Source organism: Tiliqua scincoides, chromosome 4, assembly GCF_035046505.1.
Source record: "Tiliqua scincoides isolate rTilSci1 chromosome 4, rTilSci1.hap2, whole genome shotgun sequence".
NCBI lineage: Eukaryota > Metazoa > Chordata > Lepidosauria > Squamata > Scincidae > Tiliqua > Tiliqua scincoides.
This window is the reverse complement of record NC_089824.1, coordinates 106,678,955-106,701,352: the sequence shown is the minus strand read 5'-3', so window position 1 is coordinate 106,701,352 and position 22,398 is coordinate 106,678,955. Positions and strand designations below refer to the sequence as shown.

The window sequence follows — 22,398 nt, the reverse complement described above, 5'->3', positions numbered from 1 at the left end:
ATGGGTTTTAATAACCAAGATTAGAGATGGGGCTAAGAATTTCTGGATTCCCAGACCCAAATCTCCCATACAAAATTTCCCTTAGGTTGCCACAAAGGTCAGTTGACAAGTTAAAAGCGCCCCTTCATAACTCAAATCTGGGACTTGATTGCATACTGAAGCATGCTACTCTGGTGACCTGGATGCACATGAGTGGCACTTTTAAATGTCTAAGAATTCTGAATAATAAGCCCATTTTCTACAAGAGACTTGAGTTAGAAAGAGCAAGAGCCCAACCCTGTGCATGTCTACTCAGAAGTGAGGCCCATTATAGTCAATGGGGCTTACTCCTAGGTAAGTGTGGATAGGATTGAAGAGAAGTGTGGAAGAGAGGACACCTCTCAGAATCCTATACTTCTCCTCCTTTAGGGCATAAGCCTCAGCGTGCCCACTCAGAAGGAAGTCCCATTGTGCCCATGGGGCTTACTCCCAGGTAAGTGAGTGTAGGATTGCGCCTTAGAGCACAATCCTGTGCATGTCTACTCAGAAGTAAGCCCACTGTGTTCAATGGGGCTTACTCCCTGTTAAGTGAGTGTGGGGTTGCAGCCTTAGGGCTCAAACCTCAGCGCGTCTACTCAGAGGTAAGTCCCATTGTGCCCATGGGGCTTACACCCAGGTAAGTGAGTGCGGGGTTGCAGCCTTAGGGAGATCCATTCACATTTACGTGGGAGTAAGCCCCATTGAGCATAATGAGACCCACTTCTGAGTACACACGCTGAGGCTCGGGCTCCTCGTCCCAAGGAAGACAGACCCCCAGCGAGCGGCCACGCGGTGCAGTCGCTATACTGGAAGTTCTGTGCTGCCAAGGAGAGGTTTCGCGCATGCGCAGGAGGAACAACCTCTACGGCCGAAGTCGCGCATGCGCGCTGCGTCTCTCTCGCTCTCGGCGGGGGTGGCTGTTTTGTCGCGGGCTGATGACATGTCGACGGTCTCCAAGGTGGTGCTGGGGGCTTCTGTCCTGCTCTCCGGCGCGGTTGTCGTTGGTGTCCACGTGCAGCAGAGGCGCGTCAGGGAGGTAGGCGCCGCTCGCGTTCGGGACGCGGCTGAGGCGGTCGCCGCCAGGCCAGAGCCCTTCCCCGAGGACGTGCCTGGCGGGGGGCGCAGTCCTGGGCCTGCCTCCCTGCCTCGCTCACTGAGCGGGGCTCCTCGCCTCCTCCGGCTGCTCCTCGACAGTGCAGCTGAAGGGACAGCGGTAGCCTGGCTGGGGCCACCCGGGAGACGAGCAGCTCCGTCCTGTGCAGGTCTACTCGGAAGTCAGGCCCATTAGAGGTAGTGGGGCTTCCTCCCAGGAAGGTGTGGAGAGGGCTGCAGCCTCAGAGCCCCATCCTGTGCCTGCCTACTCAGAAGCAAGTCCCATTATAGTCAATGGGACTTACTCCCAGGAAAGTGTGGAGGGGACTGCAGCCTCTAAACCAACTCCTAGGCATGTCTACTCAGTAGGCAGTCCCATTATACTCAGTGGGGCTTACTTCCAGGGAGGTGTAGATAGAATTGCAGCGGAGGGCTCCCTTCCTGGTAGTAAAGCCCCACTGAACACAATGGAACTTACTTCTAAGAACCTAAGAACAGCCCCACTGGACCAGGCCAAAGGCGCATCTAGTCCAGCTTCCTGCTTCTCACAGTGGCCCACCAGGGAGCACACAAGACAGCAAGAGACTTCCATCCTCCCTTGGACCTGGCATTCTGAGGTCGCCTATTTCTAAAATCAGGAGGTTGCACATACCCATCAGGGCTTGTAACCTGTGATGGACTTTTCCTCCAGAAATTTGTCCAGTCCCCTGGCATTCAGGCCACATCCTGTGGCAAGAAGTTCCATAGTCTAACCACATACTGGTTAAAGAAATGTTGTCTTTTGTCTGTCCTAACTCTTCCAAAACTCAATTTTAGCGGATGTCCCCTGGTTCTGGTGTTGTGTGAGAGGGAAAAGAGCATCTCTCTGTCCATCCATAATTTTGCTTGTCTTAATCATGTCCCCCTCAGGCACCTTTTTTCTAGACTGAAGAGCCCCAAATGCTGTAGCCTTTCCTCATAAGGGAGGTTCTGCAGCCCAGTAATCATTTTGGTCGCTCTTCTCTGCACCTTTTCCATTCCCACTATTTTCCATTTCCAAGTAGATAGGTCTAGAATTTCGATATAGCATATGATACTGACAGTAATCCTATCCACACTTTCCTGGGAGTAAGCCTCACTGAACACAATGGGACTTACTTCTGAGTAAACTTGCATAGGTTGGGGCTGTTTGTGAACTAGAGTTCCTTCCATCAGATGCCTTAAGTGTTTCCCTTTGATGGCAGGTATCGCACAGTGGCCCAGGTATAGAGGAAAAAAATTGCTTGGCAGTGAAGGAAGTACTTTTTACAAATTAATTTGTAGAATCCACTGTTGTCAAATGTGGTAGATAGTTACTAGCCCACATCATGACTTCTGAAAAAAGAATTGGATGAATTAATGTAGTATTAGATGTCAAAGTATATTGACTCTCAATGGTCAGAGGTAATCTGTTACTGATTGTCTGATGCTTTGTTAGTACAGTATACAGAAGCAACAGGCTGGCCACACTGTGAAAGAGCTGGAATGAATGGATTTGACTAATCTAGCAGGACATTATATATTCTATTTATTTAGGCTGCAATACTATCCATACTTACCTGAGAGTAAGCCCCATTGACTATAATGGAACTTACTTCTGTGTAGACATACATAGGATTGGGCTCTAGATCAGTGTTTCTCAAACTGTGGTCAGGACTAAGTGGGTCATGAGCCAATTTCAGTTGGGTTCCCATTCATGTCAATATTTTATTTTTAATATATTAGACTTGATGTTAACTTATATATTATATGCTACCTTATTATATTATTTAATGTATTAGACTTTTGATGCTACCTTGGTATGTAACTGCTTTTGGGGAAATGTCATAGATCTGTACTTTTAACAGGCTACTATGTATATGCTTTTAACAATGATAGTCAATGTGGCTTACTCTTGGGCAGATGTGGATAGGATTGCAGCCTAGGATTGTTAAAAATTTTCCTGCTTGATGATGTCACTTCTGGTCATGATATCACTTCTTGATTAATTACATCACTTCTGGTGGGTCCTGACAGATTGTCATTATAGAAAGTGCGTCTCGGTCCTAAAAGGTTTGAGAACCACTGCTCTAGATGAATTGTTCATTCTGAAGGCTTGTGGTAAATTCAAATGAAAAGTCAATCATAGATTAAGAGAGCCTAATTAATGACATTCCTATTCTTTTACAATTCAATGTAATGAATGTGTCAGTTTATCTTGTCTTTTTCTCTTCCTCAAAAATTTCCTCAGATATTGCTCAGCTTCTCTTCTGTAACCATTTCTTCTTCTGTGTTCCTCTTCATTTTGTAAAACCTCCCTAGTCATCTTAATATTTCAATGTTTGGTATAGCTACTTGTTACCACAGTAGGCTTCTGATCTGAAGGTTTGTGATTTTTTAACTTCTGGTTATGATTCTTATGTTCCCAGCTATCAGCGTTCTTGACTACTTCTCCCTCTCTCTCTCTGCAAAATTGTAAAAGCCTTATGTATATTTGTTAGTGTGGATAAATTTTTCTTGTTTGAGTGTGTATACTTTCTTTAGTCAGCAGAATGTTGACATCATTGAAGTTCATGCAAAAAAAGCATATAAATTCCATAGATAAAAGCCTATAGTTCGGAAGGCGTTTCTTCATTTTTGTACTTTGTAATTCTCAATGTTTGGTTTCTTTCTTGTGTCATTATCTCTGCCTTTTTGTAGTTTTTCAGTGAAGAGCAGGAGAGATAAATAACGTAATATGATTATTCATACATTTTTCAGCGGCTTCGTGAAGGAGTGTTCAGAGATCTGGAGAGACAGAATCGTAAACAAGAAAACCTTCGCCTTTTAGAGGAGCAGATTGTCTTAACCAAACAACTTGAAATGGAAAGAAGCAAAATGCTAATGGCAAGAGAATCCCAGCAGTGAAAGAGAAGAGTTGGCCTCTTTCTTTTCAGTTCATTATTTTTATTAGCTTAATATTTAGTGGGACTACTGTTATATTGGTGATGCTTTAAATGTTGGAAGAGTGTGGTTCCTGCACAGAAAAAATAACTGCCAAGGCACAATGAGTAATAACGCGTACATGAGTGAGATTATGAACCGTCATGATGATGATGACGCTACAAGGACATCAACTTCAGAAGGGCTGGAAGAAGGAGAAGTAGAAGGAGAGACTCTTCTCATTGTGGAATCTGAAGATCAGGCATCAGTGGATTTGTCTCATGATCAGAGTGGAGACTCTGTGAATAGTGATGAAGGAGACACATCCTGGACAGAGGAGATGTCTTATTACTGCGAAAGATGCCAGAAATGGATACCAGCAAGTAAGACCCCCTAATTCTTGATTTCTCATTTTCTGTTTGAACTTGTTTTTGTATTTAAAAAAAAATGCTTTACCTCAGTGGTTTTGATTTTCTCCTTTTAGGATATGAGTTTTGGTCTCAGTTTTCTGTGTAGAGATACTCTTTAATATCCTGATTTAAGAGCCAGCCATGAACATGGGCACACCAGCCCTTTTTGTCAGTTACAAAAAGTGACAAGTGAGAGCAACTATGAAAAGCAGCCACCTGTTCAGAAGAGAAAGTAGATTTTTGCTCACAATGAATGCATTTCTTTTTCTTCAACACATTTCCTGAAGGACTAGAAGGGAAAACCAATCTACCCAATTTTGTTTGACCATTTTGTTGCACCATAGAAAGGAGAAAATAACAGCCTAACCTTTAACTTCTGTGCGGTTGTCATGCCTTTTTAGTTCATGATGGAAATCACTGGCTAAATTCCAAACAGTCGTAAGTGCGAACCTAACGAGCTTTTGCTCTTGTATATGAGAGGACTTGGCTGATTTTTTTTCCCTCCAGCTGTGGAACTTGTGGTATGTTGCATTGCGCTGGAGGTTCCCTGGACCCCTGTGAGCCACTTTTCTGGGGGCATTATTGATTGCTGTAGGAATGGGAAGTTAGAAAAGTTCCAGAAAACACACATCTCACAGTTCTTTGGATCCCAGTATTGGTCTTAACCGTGCAGTTCTGTGTTCAGCAAGGCTTACACTCAGGTAAATGAGTATAGGATTGTAGTGTAGGTGCACTGCATGTCCAGGGTGACCAAATGTCATAACCAGAAGAGAGGATAAGGCACTTCAAAATGTTGGACGTTCAAGAAAAATGTATGACATGACAACATAAAAGCTAAAAACACTCATATATTGATTTCATGTGTTTAATTCAAATACTATATGACTTATTAACTTTAAAAATATATTACATGTGATTTTACTTATTCACTTTGAAAATGTGACAGTCACTTTGAAAATGTTTCTCAAGGGGCAGCCCAATCCTGAGCTGCCCGGGGCACCCAGGGTTGGCTGCACTGAGAAGGGCTGTTGCCAGATCTTGCGCGCCCAGGGCTACTGCAGCTGTTGGCTTACAACATACTTATAGAACCCTGAGCAAGAAAAATGCTTAAAATTGTACTTAACTAGTAACAAACCCTTGACTGAATCTACATTTAAATTATTCCTCTCATTTGTCCTTTGTGCTGAAATTAAGGAAACCTCTTTCAACATTTACATTGTGTCCTGGCAATGCAAAAAAAATATTCTGCCATTTTAAGTAGGTCTGAATGGCATTTGTCATCTTTGCTACTCTCAAAACGCTTAACCCCCTTATCATTGCATGACTAGGGACAGGAGAAAATGGTGATAATGAAATAAAAACACAACACTACTTTCTGCTAAAAAAAAAATGCAAAAATAAGCTAATACCATGTAATTCTGCCTCATTTTTCATCTACTGACATTGTATATCCTATCCCATCTACCTAGTACATTTTTAAAGCAGTTACAGTTGATAAAAATGAAACATTTGAAGTAAAAACACATAAAACCATTTTCTGCTATTTCATTTTGGTTAAACATTAAAATCTGCAAAAAATAAAAGATAAAATCATTTTCTCCCACCTTTATACATGACCTATTTTCAAGGATAGACAAGTTCCTTGCAAGATTAAGAGCAGGAATAAACATGATTTAAAGGAGGAAGGGTAAGGAAGGATTAGAAAACACAATGGACAAGATAGCATGAGATAAACAGGATGAAGAAGGATGGGGGAAGGGGTGGAAGAACAAAAGAGAAAGGAAGAAAACAGGGATGGGCAGGCAAAGGGCTATTAGGAGGCTCAGGAGAAAAAACAAAGAGGTAGATTTAGCAAGAGGAGGTTGCATCCCCTCCACTCCTTAGTGACTATATTTATGTTGGTGAAGAGTATGAGGTTTATTTTTTTTCTTCATAGATGTGAGCTTCAGTCTTAATATGTAAATAAATTACAAAACTGAGTCACAGAAGTTCCTATTAATCTCCAGAGTGTAAAATTCACTGACGAATGTAACTAATTTTGTGTGTGTGTGTGTTTCTATCCAAGGACTAAAGGTTTTTTCTTGCTTGTTACAGGTCAGTTGAGAGAACAGATTAGCTATCTGAAGGGTGACAACTTTTTCAGATTTACTTGCTGTGATTGCTCAGAAGATGGGAAGGAGCAGTTTGAACGGCTGAGGCTAACATGGCAACAGGTAAGTAGTAGCACACACTTCAGAAGCAATGTGATAACTGAGTTTCAGATTTGTTTGTTTTATGATACTGTGTGTGTGCATTTTAGTAGCTTTTACCTGTGCAATTAAGTATTTTTACTCTTTAGGGACTGTGGGCTTCAATATTCATTGCAGAGTTTACCTAAACCTTCATAGTGGTTGCCCTGACCACCAAAGAGGTCCCTGAGAGTGCATGGGAAGGTCAGATAGCACTGGTGTGTGCCTTACTTCTTGTTCCCAGCATGATACAGTGCTCTGTAGTGGCCCCATTAAATCACAAGAGTTGTGTTAGAAATTCAAGCCACAAACATTGATTGATTGGTCTGGGTTATGCTTCAAAGTTAATATTTATGAAACCAAAATGGTAGAAGGTTTCTATCGGTATAAGCTCAGCATAAGAGAGATTTTCCACTAGGGGAGAAAAAACTGTCTTAGTATTACTTGTGAATGAAACCTTTTCTATTTGTCTTCCAGGTTGTTATGCTGGCAATGTATAATCTGTCACTGGAAGGAACTGGACGCCAAGGTTACTTCAGATGGAAAGAAGATATTTGTGCTTTCATCGAAAAACACTGGACTTTTCTGCTAGGAAATAGGTAATCGTAACGTTCGAAAACAGAACGTAATACAGTGAACCCTTGATTTAACAGGCTAATGAGAGGAAAGGGATAGCCATCAGTGCTGTGAAAGTCCATTAAATTAAGACACTCCTACCTTAAGAGCTGTTGTTGGAATCCTTCAGTCTTGGAAGACTATGGTATCGTGCTCTGAATAGTGATTCTGGAACAGTGTCCTCTCCAGTGCGCGAAGCCTGGGTAAAGTAGATATGGATGATAGACTGTTACCATGCAGCAAATCCCCTCTCTCCACTTCGCTGAAATGGTCCAATGGAAAGGCAGAAGCCAATATGGTTGGTTCCAGCAACGTCGCAGGAGTTGCCAGAACGTGACTGTGTTTAGCCATGAACTGCCTCAGGGACTCCGGCTCTGGATTTTGCCTCGAGGTTGACTCCTGAAGCCTTTTCCATAACTGGATGTAGCCACAAGGCAGTGGAGTTTTGGGATCAGAGTTTTCCTTCTCTCAGATGAGCTACCTTCCCAGGCTGATGAGTCCCATCTACCCGGTGGCTGTTTAGTCTCCTCTTACGACAAGTACAGCCAAACTGAGGGCCTATTCTTATCTCCCAGCCCCCAGAGCTACTTTGGTGCTATTACTCTGCTATCTACAAGGGTACCCTGAAGAATGTCTTCTTTTCTACAGCATTTTTGTAGATGGAGCAGCAGCACTGAGGGAGCTCTCCAAAGTAGATAAGTGTGGAATGAGAGGGGTTTGGGGGGAAGGAGTTTTGATGGTAGGCTACCTTCCAGGGCTCCTTTGGACTGGTGTTCTTCATTCCACCCTTGACCAGGGTAAACATTTCTCCATTCTCTGGGCCTTCTAGGGCCTTGACTTCCTGAGGAACATCTCCGTTCCCAGAATGTGGACCAGAGAATGGCAGTGCCAAGGAAACCCTGAAAGGTAGATAAGGTAGGAAGCTAAGGAGCAGGCTTATCTGTCTTACATAATTCTGTAAGCGGTTTAATGGACCTCTGTGGACATCAGAAAAGAAACAGAATCCATTGTATCTGAAATCCATTTTATAGAAGTCCATTAAATCAAGATTTCACTGTAAAATCAATTTTTTGTTAGTTGAGAACAAAAGAAAACCAGTGTTTGTGGTGGATAAGGTGCTGGGCCTGGATTCAAAAGACCAGAACTCAGCTTCCCACTTGGGCATAGTTTCACTAGATGGCTCTGGGGCAGTCATGATCTCTGAGTGTACTTAACCTCCCAAGGCTATTTTGAAGACAAAGCTAGGTCATTGTCATATAGGCTACTCTGAACTCCTTGGAGAAAGGGCTGGATACAGTTGTGAAAGGTAAAAAATAAAACAAGGAAGTGGATAGGTTGACATGGGGGAATTGAAATACAGCGGGCCCTCTTTATCCATGGGCTCGGCATCTGCAGATTTGAGCATCCAAACACCTCAGAGGGCCTCCTGGGTGTGATTGGAAGTCGCCAGCAGGTACCGGAAATGAGTTCCAGTTGCTTCCTGGAGGGTTCTGAGGATGCTGGGAGGCCACACGTGACTTCTGGAGGCACACACCCCCAGGTTAGTTATTGTGGTGCTGAGTTGGGCCCCCCATGGATTTTGGTATTGGCAGGGCTTCTGAAAAAGATCCCCCATGCATACCAAGGGCCCATTATAATGCTGTTTTGTGAGTTGTACAAGTGTTTTGGATAAATAATGTTTAGTTCTCATATAGTCTTTGAGTCTCTGCCAATTGCATTTTTGTACCCATAACTACAAGTAAAAACAAAAGGCAAACCACAAAGGTGTAAATGATTTTAATGCGATTTGGAAAATCATCTGTCCTGGTATGTTTTAAGCCTGCAATGTCCTTCTTAGAGCATGTGCTAGAATGGCAGTATATTTAAAGCTAATGTATAAACAATGAGAATATGAATACCGTTTTGTTAAAACAAAATCTGGATATGTAAAAATGTGAAAAATTAGGGCAAAAATGTGAAAAATTAGGGGTACTTCTGCATAACCTGAGTCATGCAGATTCGCCCACCTTTCTTGATGCTAAATTATCTTGGCTCCATCCTAAAACCAGGGTGACCAGATGTCATAACTACAAAAGAGGACAAGGCAAAAGAGGATTCAATTTTGGTTAAATGTTAGATTATGACTGTCACAAATTCTCTCATGCTCAAAAATGTATGAAACCTAGAAGTTAAGTTTATGGCTTATATAATGTGCTATGCAAAACAGACACATTGCCTCATATAATATTCTCATATAACTTTTATCTAAATGTATCAACTACTTTCTTTTCATGTTTTTATCCCTGTGGGCTTCCTCTTATTTACATAAACATTACAGGTGACATTATAAGTCAACTTTGCTACTTAAATGGCATGGAAATTAAGCTGTGGTTCAAGTTGCACAGCATTATATTGCATATGATAGCCCACTCTAATGTCTTGGCTGGGACCAACTGCCATGTTCCCTCTCCTCTCGTTGTCTCCTCAGTGGCCTTTCCCCATGGTCATTAAGTAACTTGCAAGTTTTGGTACCTGAATGTGTTTGTTTCCCTTTCCTTCCTTGGTAGAAAGAAGACTTCTACTTGGTGGAGCACTGTTGCTGGTTGCCTCTCTGTGGGAAGCCCTCTGTATTTTCGCTCAGGGGCTCAGGAATTTGGAGAACCAGGATGGTGGAAACTTGTCCATAACAGGCCTCCTACCATGAAGCCTGAAGGAGAGAAGCTTTCTGCATCTGCCCTTAAAGCAAAAGGTAATGGCAGCTTCATTTAAAGCTAAGGACTATGGAAATTGGGGGTGAATCTTGATCATTTGATTGCAAGAAAATAAGAGATTTGTGTGTTTCTGTGCTGTCGACTATCTGTATGTTTCAACCAACATGAAAAGGACCTACTCTAGATGTAGATATCTGTGAGAAATGAGCCATTATGTAAACACAATCCTCTTTTTATTATATCCATTTAAAGGCCCATGACTTCATGGGTTGGAATGGAGTTGGGTAGGTAGGATTCTAGTCTCTCCTATCTCCTTTTTTTCATTCTTATCCACTTTCAAGCTCATCTCACTAACCACTCAGAACCTTTTCTCTCACTGTTCCCTTGCCTATCTTCTCTCTTTTACATGATTTGATTATGAATGTTCAGAATCTGATATGAAGAGAGAATACATATGGAGGGGCATATCCACAGATCCTACGTATATATGCATATTCATTTATCCACAGATCTGGTCTGCTTCCCTTGCCTCAGGAGGGTCCACTGAGCCCAGCAGAAGCTATGGGAAGATGTTTGTGGTCTCTGCCGGGTTCAGACTGAGCTCAAGAATAAAAAAAACACAAAAAAATGGTTTCTCTTTGAAATCAGAAATGCAGTTTTAAATGCCTTATAAGGCATTGGGAAACCCGGAGAAGCCTCTGAGGCTTCCCCGGACCTCCTAATGCCTTATAAGGCATTTAAAACATCACTTCCGGTTTCATTAAGAAACCAGAAGTAGTTTTTCTTTTCCTGTTGAGCTCATTCTGAACCCAGCAGAGGCCGTGGTTGGACATCTGCGACCTCTGGGCTTAGAGGACCCTCTGGAGGTGAGGGGAGCGGAGCGTTCTCTGGGGGCATTCCCTGGGGGATGTTCCCTGGTATCTGTGATTTTGGTTAATATAGAGGCCACTAACTGGGAGCAACCCCAGTTGGCTGGTAGAGGTAAGAAGAAGGAGGAAATTTGCATGCGAGGCATTGAGGAGAGGAAGCTCATGGACCTGTGTGAGAGGAGAGGACCTTGAGGGATGGTGCCCCAAGGCCTAGCACAACCTGGTGCCAACCCTGTTTTTTCCTGCCTATAGGGTGCTATTTGTTTCTTTTCACTATCTTTTCCTTTTATAACTTGACTTTATATCCTGGTTACTTTGTGTACGTGTTGCCCCATCTTACAGTGCAATCCTATGTGTGTCTAAATCCCATTGTGTTCAGTGGGACCTACTCACAGGAAAAGACTGCAATCCTATGCATACTTTCCGGGGAGTAAGCCCTATTGAACACAATGGATTTATTTTTTAGTAAATCTGAATAGGATTATATTGTTACACAAGTTCTACAATGGATGTTCTAGGTACTTGCTAGAACAATCACACTGCTTGTTTTCAGCAGGTTCAAAACCATCTTTAGATCCAATCATTACAGTAGAGGGACTCAGAAAGCGAGTGAGCCGCAATCCAGTGGAATCTGCCATGGAGCTGAAGGAAAAAAGATCTCGTACTCAAGAAGCCAAAGACATCAGGAGAGCTCAGAAGGAGGCAGCAGGCTTCCTGGACAGGAGTATGTCCTCAACGCCAGTCAAGTTCATCAGTCGAAGCCGACGCTCTGACATGATCCTTGAGAAGGGGGAGGTGGTTGAATTTTCTTCCCTGAGCTCCTCTGATCGAACTCCTTTGACAAGTCCATCTCAGTCTCCTTCTCCAGATTTTTCTGCTCCTGGAACACCAGCTTCCCACTCGGCTACACCCAGTCTGCTCTCAGAAGCAGACCTTATTCCGGATATAATGCCACCCCAGGCCCTGTTTCATGGTAAAAGCTACATCATAGTTATATAAATGGTGATATTTAGCATCCATGAGAATTATATATGTATCAAGCAGTATGCTACTGTTTCTGTAATAATTTATCAGTGATACTGTGTTATTTCTACTATTAACTTACATGAAGAATATGTACCCCAGGCAGTGCTTCTGACTATTATATGTGTTACATTGTTGGTGCTAATCTTGCTGTTAGATGGCCAGGCATTAATTTTCTAGCAGGTAAAAAATGACACAAGTTCTTATTATAGTATTCTTCCATGTGATCAAAATAATTGCCATAGTAATTGCTCTTCCTAAATAGGAAAAAAGTTAATTTGGTATATGGGATTACTGTGATTAATTTTCCCCTGAAAATGTAGAGTTATATCTTCATGAGGGAGAATTGTTCTTGAAAAAAAATTATTGAAATGCATATGCTAATAGAAAAAACAGCTTTTGTGTTGCATGGATACTCTTGTTTGCCATTTGGAAGATACCCCATTAGGATGGGCAATCTAGGGATGCCAATGGGGGGAATCCTGGGATGGGAAGGCTAGAAACTATGCCCTATTTTGATTATAACGATTGTAATAGTTGTGGTATACCTTGTGCAGTTTGAAGCTTGCAAGTCTTGCTGGAAAGGGAACAATGTAGATCAAAAATTGGGCTCCTCAGTTTTGTAGGGGTCACCAGTGAGGGTAAGCCTTCCCTGCTTCTGGCTCTGTCTTCATTCAGAAAGCAGGATCTCTGCTTTTAAGTGGCAGACCTAGAAGCAAAACTAATTTTTACTACTTTTTTCTGTCCTCTTATGTAAGACATTTAGCTAACTTGCATCCACTTACAATAACCTGGCATAGATGTGATCCATGGGAATGCTCCCTTCCATTCATGGCATCTTCAGTGCCTCCTACAGCTTTGACAGCACTAGATTTCTCTCAAGTAGTCAATTCAGATCAAGATTCCTCTGATTTTCAGAATCTTTCTCCAATGGTGGATCAACCCTGATCTCCTAGCCAGAGGGATGCCCCTGAGAGAGTCAGTCTGCATGCAGGTACTACCGAAATTAATAACTGTGGGATTCATTTGGATGACAATATGATGTAGGGTGCTTTTGGACTACAGAAGCACTGCATTCAGCCAGTTGCCTGGGGCTGTGAGCTGCTAGAGTTGTCCTTCAGGTACCATTTAACAAGTTGTTGTAGCCCATCTTTTTCTCTTCATTAAGTAATGCTGGATTTATTTTTCTTAAAATGTCTGATTTTCATAAAATGAGAGCCGAGCTCTTTTATTTATAAATCAAAGTCTCTTTAATGTATTACCAGTTCATGCTGCAGCATGCAGTATGTAGAATTTATGTGCCAAGTTCAATATTACTGAGAAATTATTGTGTATTCTCCCATATTAAAGCCACAGTTTGTTGCCATGTTGGTGAGATATTTTGTTCCCTTTATAGATGATGAAGAGATGGAATGTGATGGTGTAATAGACCCAGGTATAGAGTACATCCCGCCACCCAGTGGGCCAGTGGGAATGATCCGAAAGAAGGTGAAGGCACCTGAGCAGATTAAGCAAGAGGTGGAGAGTGAGGAAGAAAAAACAGAGAGACTGGAAGGTGATGTTGAAAACTCTGATAATGTGCGCAGTCGAGACAACCGGAAGGGTCAGATGAGCCATAAAGACAACAAGTCCATTATGCCCAAGTACACACCAGTCAGCATATATGAAGAAAAGCTCCTTTTGAGGAACTTGGAAGCCTACCCTCATGCTATAGCTGTGACACCTGAAGCTCGGCGGCTGCAGCGGAAGTTGATAGTCCGGCAGACCAAAAGGGAAAGAGGCTTGCCCCTCTTTGATTTGGATAATGTTGTGAATGCTGCTCTTCTCCTGGTTGATAGAATTTATGGAGCCAAGGATGGAAGTGTTTCCTGTTCTCCAGAAGGTCATGCAATGTACAGAACTACTAGCCAAGACTTCAGAATCTTGGATAGGTACCAGGTTAGAGTTTCCAAGTACAATTTTTTTTAAACCAGCTCCTATATTATGGATAATGGTCTGAGGTGTGAGAGGTGGCCAATTTCATGTGCTTTCTTACTGTCGGCTAATATCTCCAAGTTCCTAAAAGTGGAAATAACTGCTAAAACTGCCAACAAACAAAACTTGGTACAGGCTTCTCCCTTCTACAGAGGATAGGTTCCCAGTCTCACTGTGGATGGTAGCAAACCCTACTCAAATTCCCTCTCCCCATCATGTTCATGACTCACTTCTTCATTTGCAGACCCTTTGCAAAAGGCTTTTTTACAGAATGCTGTGGGGAAAAAAAGCAAACACCTCTTTGTTTGCAAACAGGATCTAACAGGAAGCTGACAGCAGAGGAAGCAGACAGTGAGAATGCTAGACTCTATTCTCTGTTACTTTCCTCTGTCACCTCCTGTTGCTTTAGTCTAGCAGCTCCAAGTCTAGTGTTCTCAGTGCCTGCTTTCTTTTTGATTTGCAAATGAAGAGAGTTGAGTCATGAATGGGGTTGGGGTACACACCTGTAAGTTTCTGCATAATAATTACTGTAGGCTTACATGTGAATGTAACTGAGAATTTGCACTAACACCTTTCTAGCATCAGATAAAGGCCAATTTCCATGTCTTTGGATGGCGTCCTTTTAATTCCCAACAGGAATTCTAAGCTAAATGTAGTGCTCTTTTAGCATGCCTGCCTCTGCTCTCCCTTAAGTGCCACCATGATTCTGTGACAGTACAAATTGTGATCATAGTCTAATTACATTGGAAGTCCTGCTGTTCACAACAACTACCTCTGAATTTCATTGCAGAGATTCTTCTTAATGTGGAGGTTATGCATGAGTGAACAACTCCAGGGCTCCAGCTTTGAATATCTGTTTGTCATGTTAGCAACTGGCTTTAATATTGCTGACTAAGGCCTGAGGGTCAAAGCAGCACTTGTTTAGCTAGCAGTTTTGTCTGGCTCTAATCATGGGAGGCTAGATATTTGTGACCACATATATGGCATATATTTGCGGTGTCAAGGAAAGAACAAAGACTGGCTGCAAAGCACAATAAAAGTTGTTCCCAGGCTAGCTCTGGTAAGGAGATACAAGCCTCCTCTTTACAAATGGCAGCCATGACAAGACTCCTGTGTGGAGAAGAAAGTGAGCACTGTCTGCAAAGAGGAGTGGAAATTGATTCTAGGCTAGTCCTGGAAATGAGGTGCATGCAGCCTACTTAGTGTATCCTGCCACCTGGTGGGAAAGATCCAAAAGAACATGGAGATATCTGAGGGACCATCCTATTTAAAGCCTGGAGCACAGCAGTTTAAAAAACAGAACAAAAGGACCTCAGGGTGCCAGAATCTTGCCTAGCCTCATGTCTATTTAGGGGCAGTACCAGATCCACTCAAGAGTTGTCTTTGTTCTAAATATGAATGGTTTCTTGGTTTATAATATTTTTTCCTGACCTTTTGTTACAGACAAAACTCACTGCTGTGAAGGGTTTTCGACAATCAACAGCAAAATTTCTGTGCCGACTTGTAGGCTCTGAAGATGGATTGACTGATCACAGTATAATCAGTCCGTACACCTCTCGTGTTTTGAAACCTTATATCAGGTACATAGCAGGAGACTTTTTTTTTCATCTAGTGAGCAGTTTTTTTTTCTTCAGGTTTGTTGCCTTTATTGACTGCCAAGCTAATTAATATTGACAATTGTAGCGAGCCTGATTTTAGACTGACGGGTGTGGTAAACATTAAGTAAATAAACCTCATGAGGACAGATTAATAAAGTAGTATCTTCCATGGCAACAACTTCCAGAAGGATAGCTGTATTACGGCCCAGTCTTATAAGGGCCTTGTGCTGCCAGAACTGCAGTGCAGGGTCCTTGATGACTTTTACAAGATGCGACATGCCATTCAGTGCAGCCAAGCTGTGGCCATGTGCCACTGGCCTAGAAAGGAGCTCAGTGCAAGGGGTGGGTGAAATGGGACATGGAAAGATAGGAGCTGGGCAGATAATGGGCTGGGAAGGAAGGCTGATTGAGGCCAGGAAGGGGGTATATTGACTGATACCATCTGCCTTCCTGGGTCCACACAGACTTGCAACAGCTAAATCATTGGCGCAGGTCCAAATAGACCCATTCAGGCAGCAGAGCCTTACCCCCTGGCAAGGGAACAAATGTTTTATGATGGTTTATTTTTTATGCTATTGTGTTTTAATTTATGGTTGTAAGCCACCTAGGTGCCTCAGTTTTGAGGGGACGGGGGAGGGGAAGTTGGGATATAAATCTTTTAAATAAGCCAGGTTGGCGCCCTCATCCAGAATAAAATCCAGGATTAAATGTTATTATTGCCTGACCTGACATTAAACAGCAGCAGAAATGTGCAGGCACACAATGTGGAGTGTCCCTTGCAGGGTAGATAGCAACTGTTGTTGTTTGTGTTCCCTCTAGGCGTGATTATGAGACCAAGCCTCCAAAACTTAGGCTGCTGGCTGAGATTCGAGCCCATGCACACAAGAATGATCCCAACTGGATCTCTGAGCCAGAGGCACCCATTGACTATTGCTATGTGCGCCCTAATCACATTCCCACTATCAACGCAATGTGCCATGAATTCTTTTGGCCAGGTAGGACTTCCTTTGGAAATGATCTTGGTTGAAAAGTAAAATCAGTGGGGCCAATTGCACATTATTTGTAGGTAAATCTATTAGGGCTCCAACACATTCTGCTTCTTCAGAAAAACAGCTTAAGGATGAGGAAGTTGATACACACAAAAGTGTCTGCTCCAAAATCTCCCTCTACCCCAGCTGTTTTAATCCATGGGATTCCAAGAAGGACATGCATGCATTTTGAACCCCTCTGGGGAAAACCAGTGTGTATGGGGGCATTTCAAATAGAAAAGGGATAAGTGCACATAAGGTACTTTTCTTTTTAAAGTAATGGTGTTGGAACTCTGATTCATGAATACATGCATAATGTGTACTTATCCCATTTGTATAGTGAATAGGAGAATTGTATCTAAAGCTAGTATTCATTTATTTTAAATAGACTTTTATCCAGAGGTGTTTGTTTTTGATAAGAAAGATAGGACAGGGTGACCAGATGTCATAACTGCAAAAAAGGACAAGGCAACCCAAAATGTAGGACATCCAAGAAAAATGTAGGACATGACAAAATAAAAGTTGAAACACCTGTATGTTGATTTCATGTCATTGATTTAAACTCTATATTATTAAATTTAAAGTTACATTACATGTAATTTATTACATATAATTTATTAACTACAAGAAGGCTATGCACTGCCTACAGGGACCTGCTCACGGAAAAGGAGGACACTTAAGTTCTTTTCCAGGACGCAAGATTAAAAAGAGGACATGTCCTGAAAAAGAGGATATCTAGTCACCCTGAGATAGGATTACTGCTTAAGTCTTACTGAACACAATTGGCTTACTTCTGAGTAAAATAACTCAGTTTTCAAACACCTCTACTAATAAGTTCTTTTAATATCTTATAAACATTGTAGCAGCTCAAACACTGTTAAAGCTTAGGAGCAACTGCTGTGATATTTTGAGATGGTAGCTCCTGTAGACCCCTCGGTGGTCCAGTGAAACAAATACGTGTTACTGAATAGCTGCCCCACTGTCCACTTTTGACTGACCCTGTAGGGTTTTTGAAAAGGGAAACAGTAAAGGTAACCAATATTTAAATCGTGAGGAACTTTGCTGAATCTGGTGCCCCTTTCTGGAGGTCACATTCCTGCATATAAAAAGTCATCTATCACTATATAATGTTTAGATACATGCCTATCCTCCCTTTAATTTCTGTGAACGTTTCATTTGCATCAGTGAACTCAGTATTTTCAGAAAGTCTGTTTTCAGATTGGGAATTAATACATGCGTGTGCTTGCTCTCTCTCCAGTCTAGGGTGAGTGAATGGGCTACTGCTGAATGCTTTGTTGGTTTGCTTCATGAACAGGAGCACTTCATACTCACTCTCCTGGCAGCTGCTGCTGCCCTCACTGCCTCCTCATGCTGCTAAGAGGTCTGCTTAGGCTCTAGTAGAAAGTGAAGTGTGCAGATGGAAGCCTCAGGCTACTGTGATGCTCTGAGCAGAGGGAAATTTTTTTGGACACAGTGCAAGGCCCGCAATGTTGGCAGATGCCATAGTTGGAAGACAGACTGCATTTGTGTCTGTATAGACATGTTGCTGACCTGAAAGTGTCTCTGGAATCTAGTGCAGGTTATTTGAGGACTATTGCTGGATGCTGTTGGAATGTATGTATGGAGTATGCCATGGTATTGATGGCAGACAATTGTGGATGCTAGTCCTATATCATTTCTGCCATGAAGATTTGCTTCAGTACAGTGGTTCTTGAACTTTTAGCACCAGGACCCACTTTTTAGAATGACAATCTGTCAGGATCTCCTGGAAGTGATACCGTGACTGGAAGAGACATCATCAAGCAGGAAAATTTTTAGCAATCTTAGAGTGCAGTCCTACCCATGCTTACCCAGGAGTACATCCCATTTACTATCATTATTAAAAGAATATACATAAGAACATAAGAACAGCCCCACTGGATCAGGCCATAGGCCCATCTAGTCCAGCTTCCTGTATCTCACAGCGGCCCACCAAATGCCCCAAGGAGCACACCAGATAACGAGACTTCATCCTGGTGCCCTCCCTTGCATCTGGCATTCTGACACAACCCATTTCTAAAATCAGGAGGTTGTGCATACACATCATGGCTTGTACCCCGTAATGGATTTTTCCTCCAGAAACTTGTCCAATCCCCTTTTAAAGGCGTCCAGGCCAGTCGCCATCACCACATCCTGTGGCAAAGAGTTCCACAGACCAACCACATGCTGAGTAAAGAAATATTTTCTTTTGTCTGCTCTAACTCTCCCAACACTCAATTTTAGTGGATGTCCCTTGGTTCTGGTGTTATGTGAGAGTGTAAAGAGCATCTCCCTATCCACTCTGTCCATCCCCTGCATAATTTTGTATGTCCCAATCATGTCCCCCCTCAGACGTCTCTTTTCTAGGCTGAAGAGGCCCAAACCCCGTAGCCTTTCCTCATAAGGAAGGTGCCCCAGCCCTGTAATCATCTTAGTCGCTCTCTTTTGCACCTTTTCCATTTCCACTATGTCTTTTTTGAGATGCGGCGACCAGAACTGGACACAATACTCCAGGTGTGGCCTTACTATAGATTTGTACAAGGGCATTATAATATTAGCCGTTTTGTTCTCAGTACCTTTCCTAATGATCCCAAGCATAGAATTGGCCTTCTTCACTGCCGCCGCACATTGGGTCGACACTTTCATTGACCTTTCCACCACCACCCCACCACCTATGCACTACATGCATAGTAGCTTGTTAAAAGTACAGGTCTGTAACATTTCCCCATATGCAGTCACATACCATGGCAGCATCAGGTCTAATATATTAAAAATAAAATATTGAAATGAATGGGGACCCACCTGAAATTGGCTCGTGACCCGCCTAGCGGGTCCCAACCCACAGTGAGAAACACTGCTATAGTATATGGCAGTGTTTCTCAAACTGTGGATCAGAACCCACTAGATGGGTTATGAGCCAATTTCAGTGTCAGTCTGAATGGCAGACTATGGGTGCTTGAAGCGTAATTTGTACATCTCGCATAATATACAAGACTGTATAGAATCCTTACTGCATACATGGCTCATACGTGGTAACCACTTTTAATTTCTAATTTTCTGTGCTTTTTGTAGCATATGGGGAAATGGTCAGAATCTTACTACAACTGATATTAAACTGAAGGGTGCATTTTTCTTAAATTTGAATTCCTAATTGGTAAAATTCCAACACAGGGCCCAATCTTATCCAACTTTCCAATGCCAATGCAGCCACAATGCAGTCCTAAGGTAAGGGAACATTTGTTCCCTTCAAGAGGTAGCTGTGACTGCCCCTCCACTGCAGGATGCAGCATACACCCTGTTTGCATGGCTGCATCAGCCTTGGCACATTGAATGGGATTGGGCCCTAAATCAGTTAGAAACTATGGTTTATTATAGTAAGAATTAAAGCAGATAATTATTTTCTGTACATTCAATTTTTTTTTTTAAATTGGGTTCTGGCCTGATCCAAACCACCTTTTTGTTTGAAATGTTGCTTTACATTTAAAATATTGAAAGATGGTTTGGCTCAGTAGGGACACTGCACTTGGTAACATTTCCAAAAACATGCATAGGACTTAATTATAATGTTGAATAACATGTTGTTCCCTGGTGGAGAAGGGGGCATTCCTCACAGATGGGATTGTCCCTCATTGCTCACTATAGGCAGGTGAAGCCCAAAGGGGAGGGGTGGAGCTCCCAGTACACCTCTACAGGATATTACCAATATATTTTTTTGTCCTTTTGTTGGTATGAACACAAGTCTTTTCAATGGATTTCATTCTAACTAAACTGGAGAAATGGGAGAGCTCCGTATGAACAGTACCTTTCCGTTGCATCTCGTTCAATAAAATTATATTCATTTTTATATGATGCTTTTCTCTCCATTGGTCTATATCCTCCATGCCTTTTATTCTTGCCTTGCAGGAATTGACCTGTCAGAATGCCTACAGTACCCAGACTTCAGTGTTGTTGTCCTCTACAAAAAGGTCATAGTTGCCTTTGGCTTTATGGTGCCTGATGTGAAATACAATGAAGCTTACATTTCTTTTCTGTTTGTTCACCCTGAGTGGAGACGATCAGGGATTGCAACCTTCATGATTTACCATCTTATTCAGGTAAATTTGAAAGAACCTATTCTACTAATGTTGTCTGCACCATTTCCTTAGGTACAAATGCAAATATGGCAGAATTATTTGAATGGCTTTTTATCATTTATGATACCAATCTTCATTTATTATTTTCTCTATAATGCTGTTCAGATTCCCTGAAGTCGGGGTAACACCTCTTTTAAAAAAAATAAGACTTATATTTGGGATTTAGTCACTGAAACCCAGTAGCCACAGTTGCACCACAGTCTTAAAGTCAGATAATTTATAGCCTACATTGAGCAAACTGATCAAATCCTGTTGGGTACTTTGCTTCTGGACACTTTATGTGATTTTTGGCAATGTCCTAAGCAAGAATAAAGTCCACTTGCATTCTAGGTTTTCTGTATAGAAGTGAAAAAGTGTTTGTGTGTGTAATTAAAGCTTCCCAAAATGTTGTTCAAGTATTTCTTGTTGAGTAATGTGTAGTTCTCCCTCCCATTATTGATGTGTTATAATTGTTCAGTTTCAGACATTACAAGGAAGCAGCATGAGAGTTGTCTTTGTGATGTACGAAATGACCCTTCCACTCCCATTATTTTTTCTTTATTTCACTTCCTTTCTTACCTAAGACATGCCATTTTTGTCTTGACAGACCTGCATGGGCAAAGATGCAACCCTTCATGTCTCTGCAAGTAATTCTGCAATGCTGCTGTATCAAAAGTTTGGATTTAAAACTGAAGAGTACATTTTAGATTTCTATGACAAATACTATCCTTTGGACAGTAAAGAGTGCAAACATGCATTTTTTCTGAGGTTACGACGGTGATATACAGAATTTGGGGAAAGTTTAAAGGAAAGCTGGTGATAGGAAGAAAATTAGGCTCAATGCTTCTGCTGTTACAGAAATCTGATGTACTTTCTGTGACTTGTCCTGAGGTGAACAGTTTCTGAGACAGAAATGCCAAGAGAAAGATCCAGCACAGAAATGCACAAACTCATTTTCCTAGAAAGATGGGATTGGTGCCCTGTTTTTAAGAAGCCCTCTTGCCAAACTAATTCGTAATGGGAATGAAGTACTAAATGCTAACTTAGTGCTTACTCAGTTTTCCAGCAGATAAAATGCTTGAATCAACTCTGCTGGGTGTTATGTGATTTTTTTTTTAATGGAAATGAGCCATATTTCCTTCCTCATCTGCCAAAGTTCAGTTTGCAGATGTGTCTCAAGAAATAAGACTTCACACACTAAAGATGATGGACAGATTTTCTAAGAACTGACAGACTAGCATGAAGTTCATTCTGTCCCAACACAATCATTTACTACTAACCAAATTTCTGATTATAGAAATATCGATTTAGAATGTGAAGATTTGGTATTTCATGTTTAAACAAACCAAACTGTTGCTGTAGTACTCATTCCCGGGGGGTGTCATCTTACAGTGGCTACTCATTGGACCTGTGCTTGACCCCCCACCCCCTTCTTCATTCACACTGGCAGGACTTCTCTGGCCACAAGCACTGGAGCTGGGTAGACATGGTGATGGCAGATGTCAGGCCATGCATGATGGGCTATGTCAGGGTTTCCATGGATGGTGGCATTGTTATTGGGAGTGCTTTTGGCATTGCATGGCATTGCCTACTCTTTGATGTTTCTCCTCCCTTTTTGTAGTGGATATGGTGGTTGATGCTGGTGGCACAGCAGCATCAGTACATCTTATAGGATTGGGTCTTTGACTGTCAAGTTTTCAATAGCAAATATTTGTAAGCAGAAAACTGTTCCTACAATCAGAATGTGCTTTGATAGTGCAGCATATAGTTTATTCTTTGTTAAAGATCAATTTGAATAATTCTT

The 22,398-nt window shown here is 42.0% G+C and overlaps 2 protein-coding genes across 3 annotated transcripts; both read left to right on the top strand.

Annotated features, from left to right (window-relative positions):
• The first annotated feature begins 939 nt into the window (after positions 1-939).
• PET117 (PET117 cytochrome c oxidase chaperone) lies at positions 940-4,131 on the top strand. The gene is made up of 2 exons (XM_066623448.1): positions 940-1,054; positions 3,868-4,131. Exons 1-2 carry the CDS (start codon positions 959-961, stop codon positions 4,012-4,014), a joined length of 243 nt encoding a protein of 80 aa, XP_066479545.1. The 5' UTR covers positions 940-958; the 3' UTR covers positions 4,015-4,131.
• KAT14 (lysine acetyltransferase 14) lies at positions 4,055-22,393 on the top strand. 2 transcript variants are annotated; one of them, XM_066623442.1, is made up of 10 exons: positions 4,055-4,412; positions 6,534-6,652; positions 7,145-7,266; positions 9,829-10,010; positions 11,398-11,814; positions 13,261-13,802; positions 15,282-15,418; positions 16,256-16,431; positions 20,386-20,576; positions 21,202-22,393. In XM_066623442.1, exons 1-10 carry the CDS (start codon positions 4,154-4,156, stop codon positions 21,373-21,375), a joined length of 2,319 nt encoding a protein of 772 aa, XP_066479539.1. In that variant the 5' UTR covers positions 4,055-4,153; the 3' UTR covers positions 21,376-22,393. The 2 variants fall into 2 exon arrangements, with proteins under 2 accessions (XP_066479539.1, XP_066479538.1); XM_066623441.1 differs by having other exon boundaries at positions 11,395-11,814.
• The last annotated feature ends 5 nt before the right edge of the window (positions 22,394-22,398 follow it).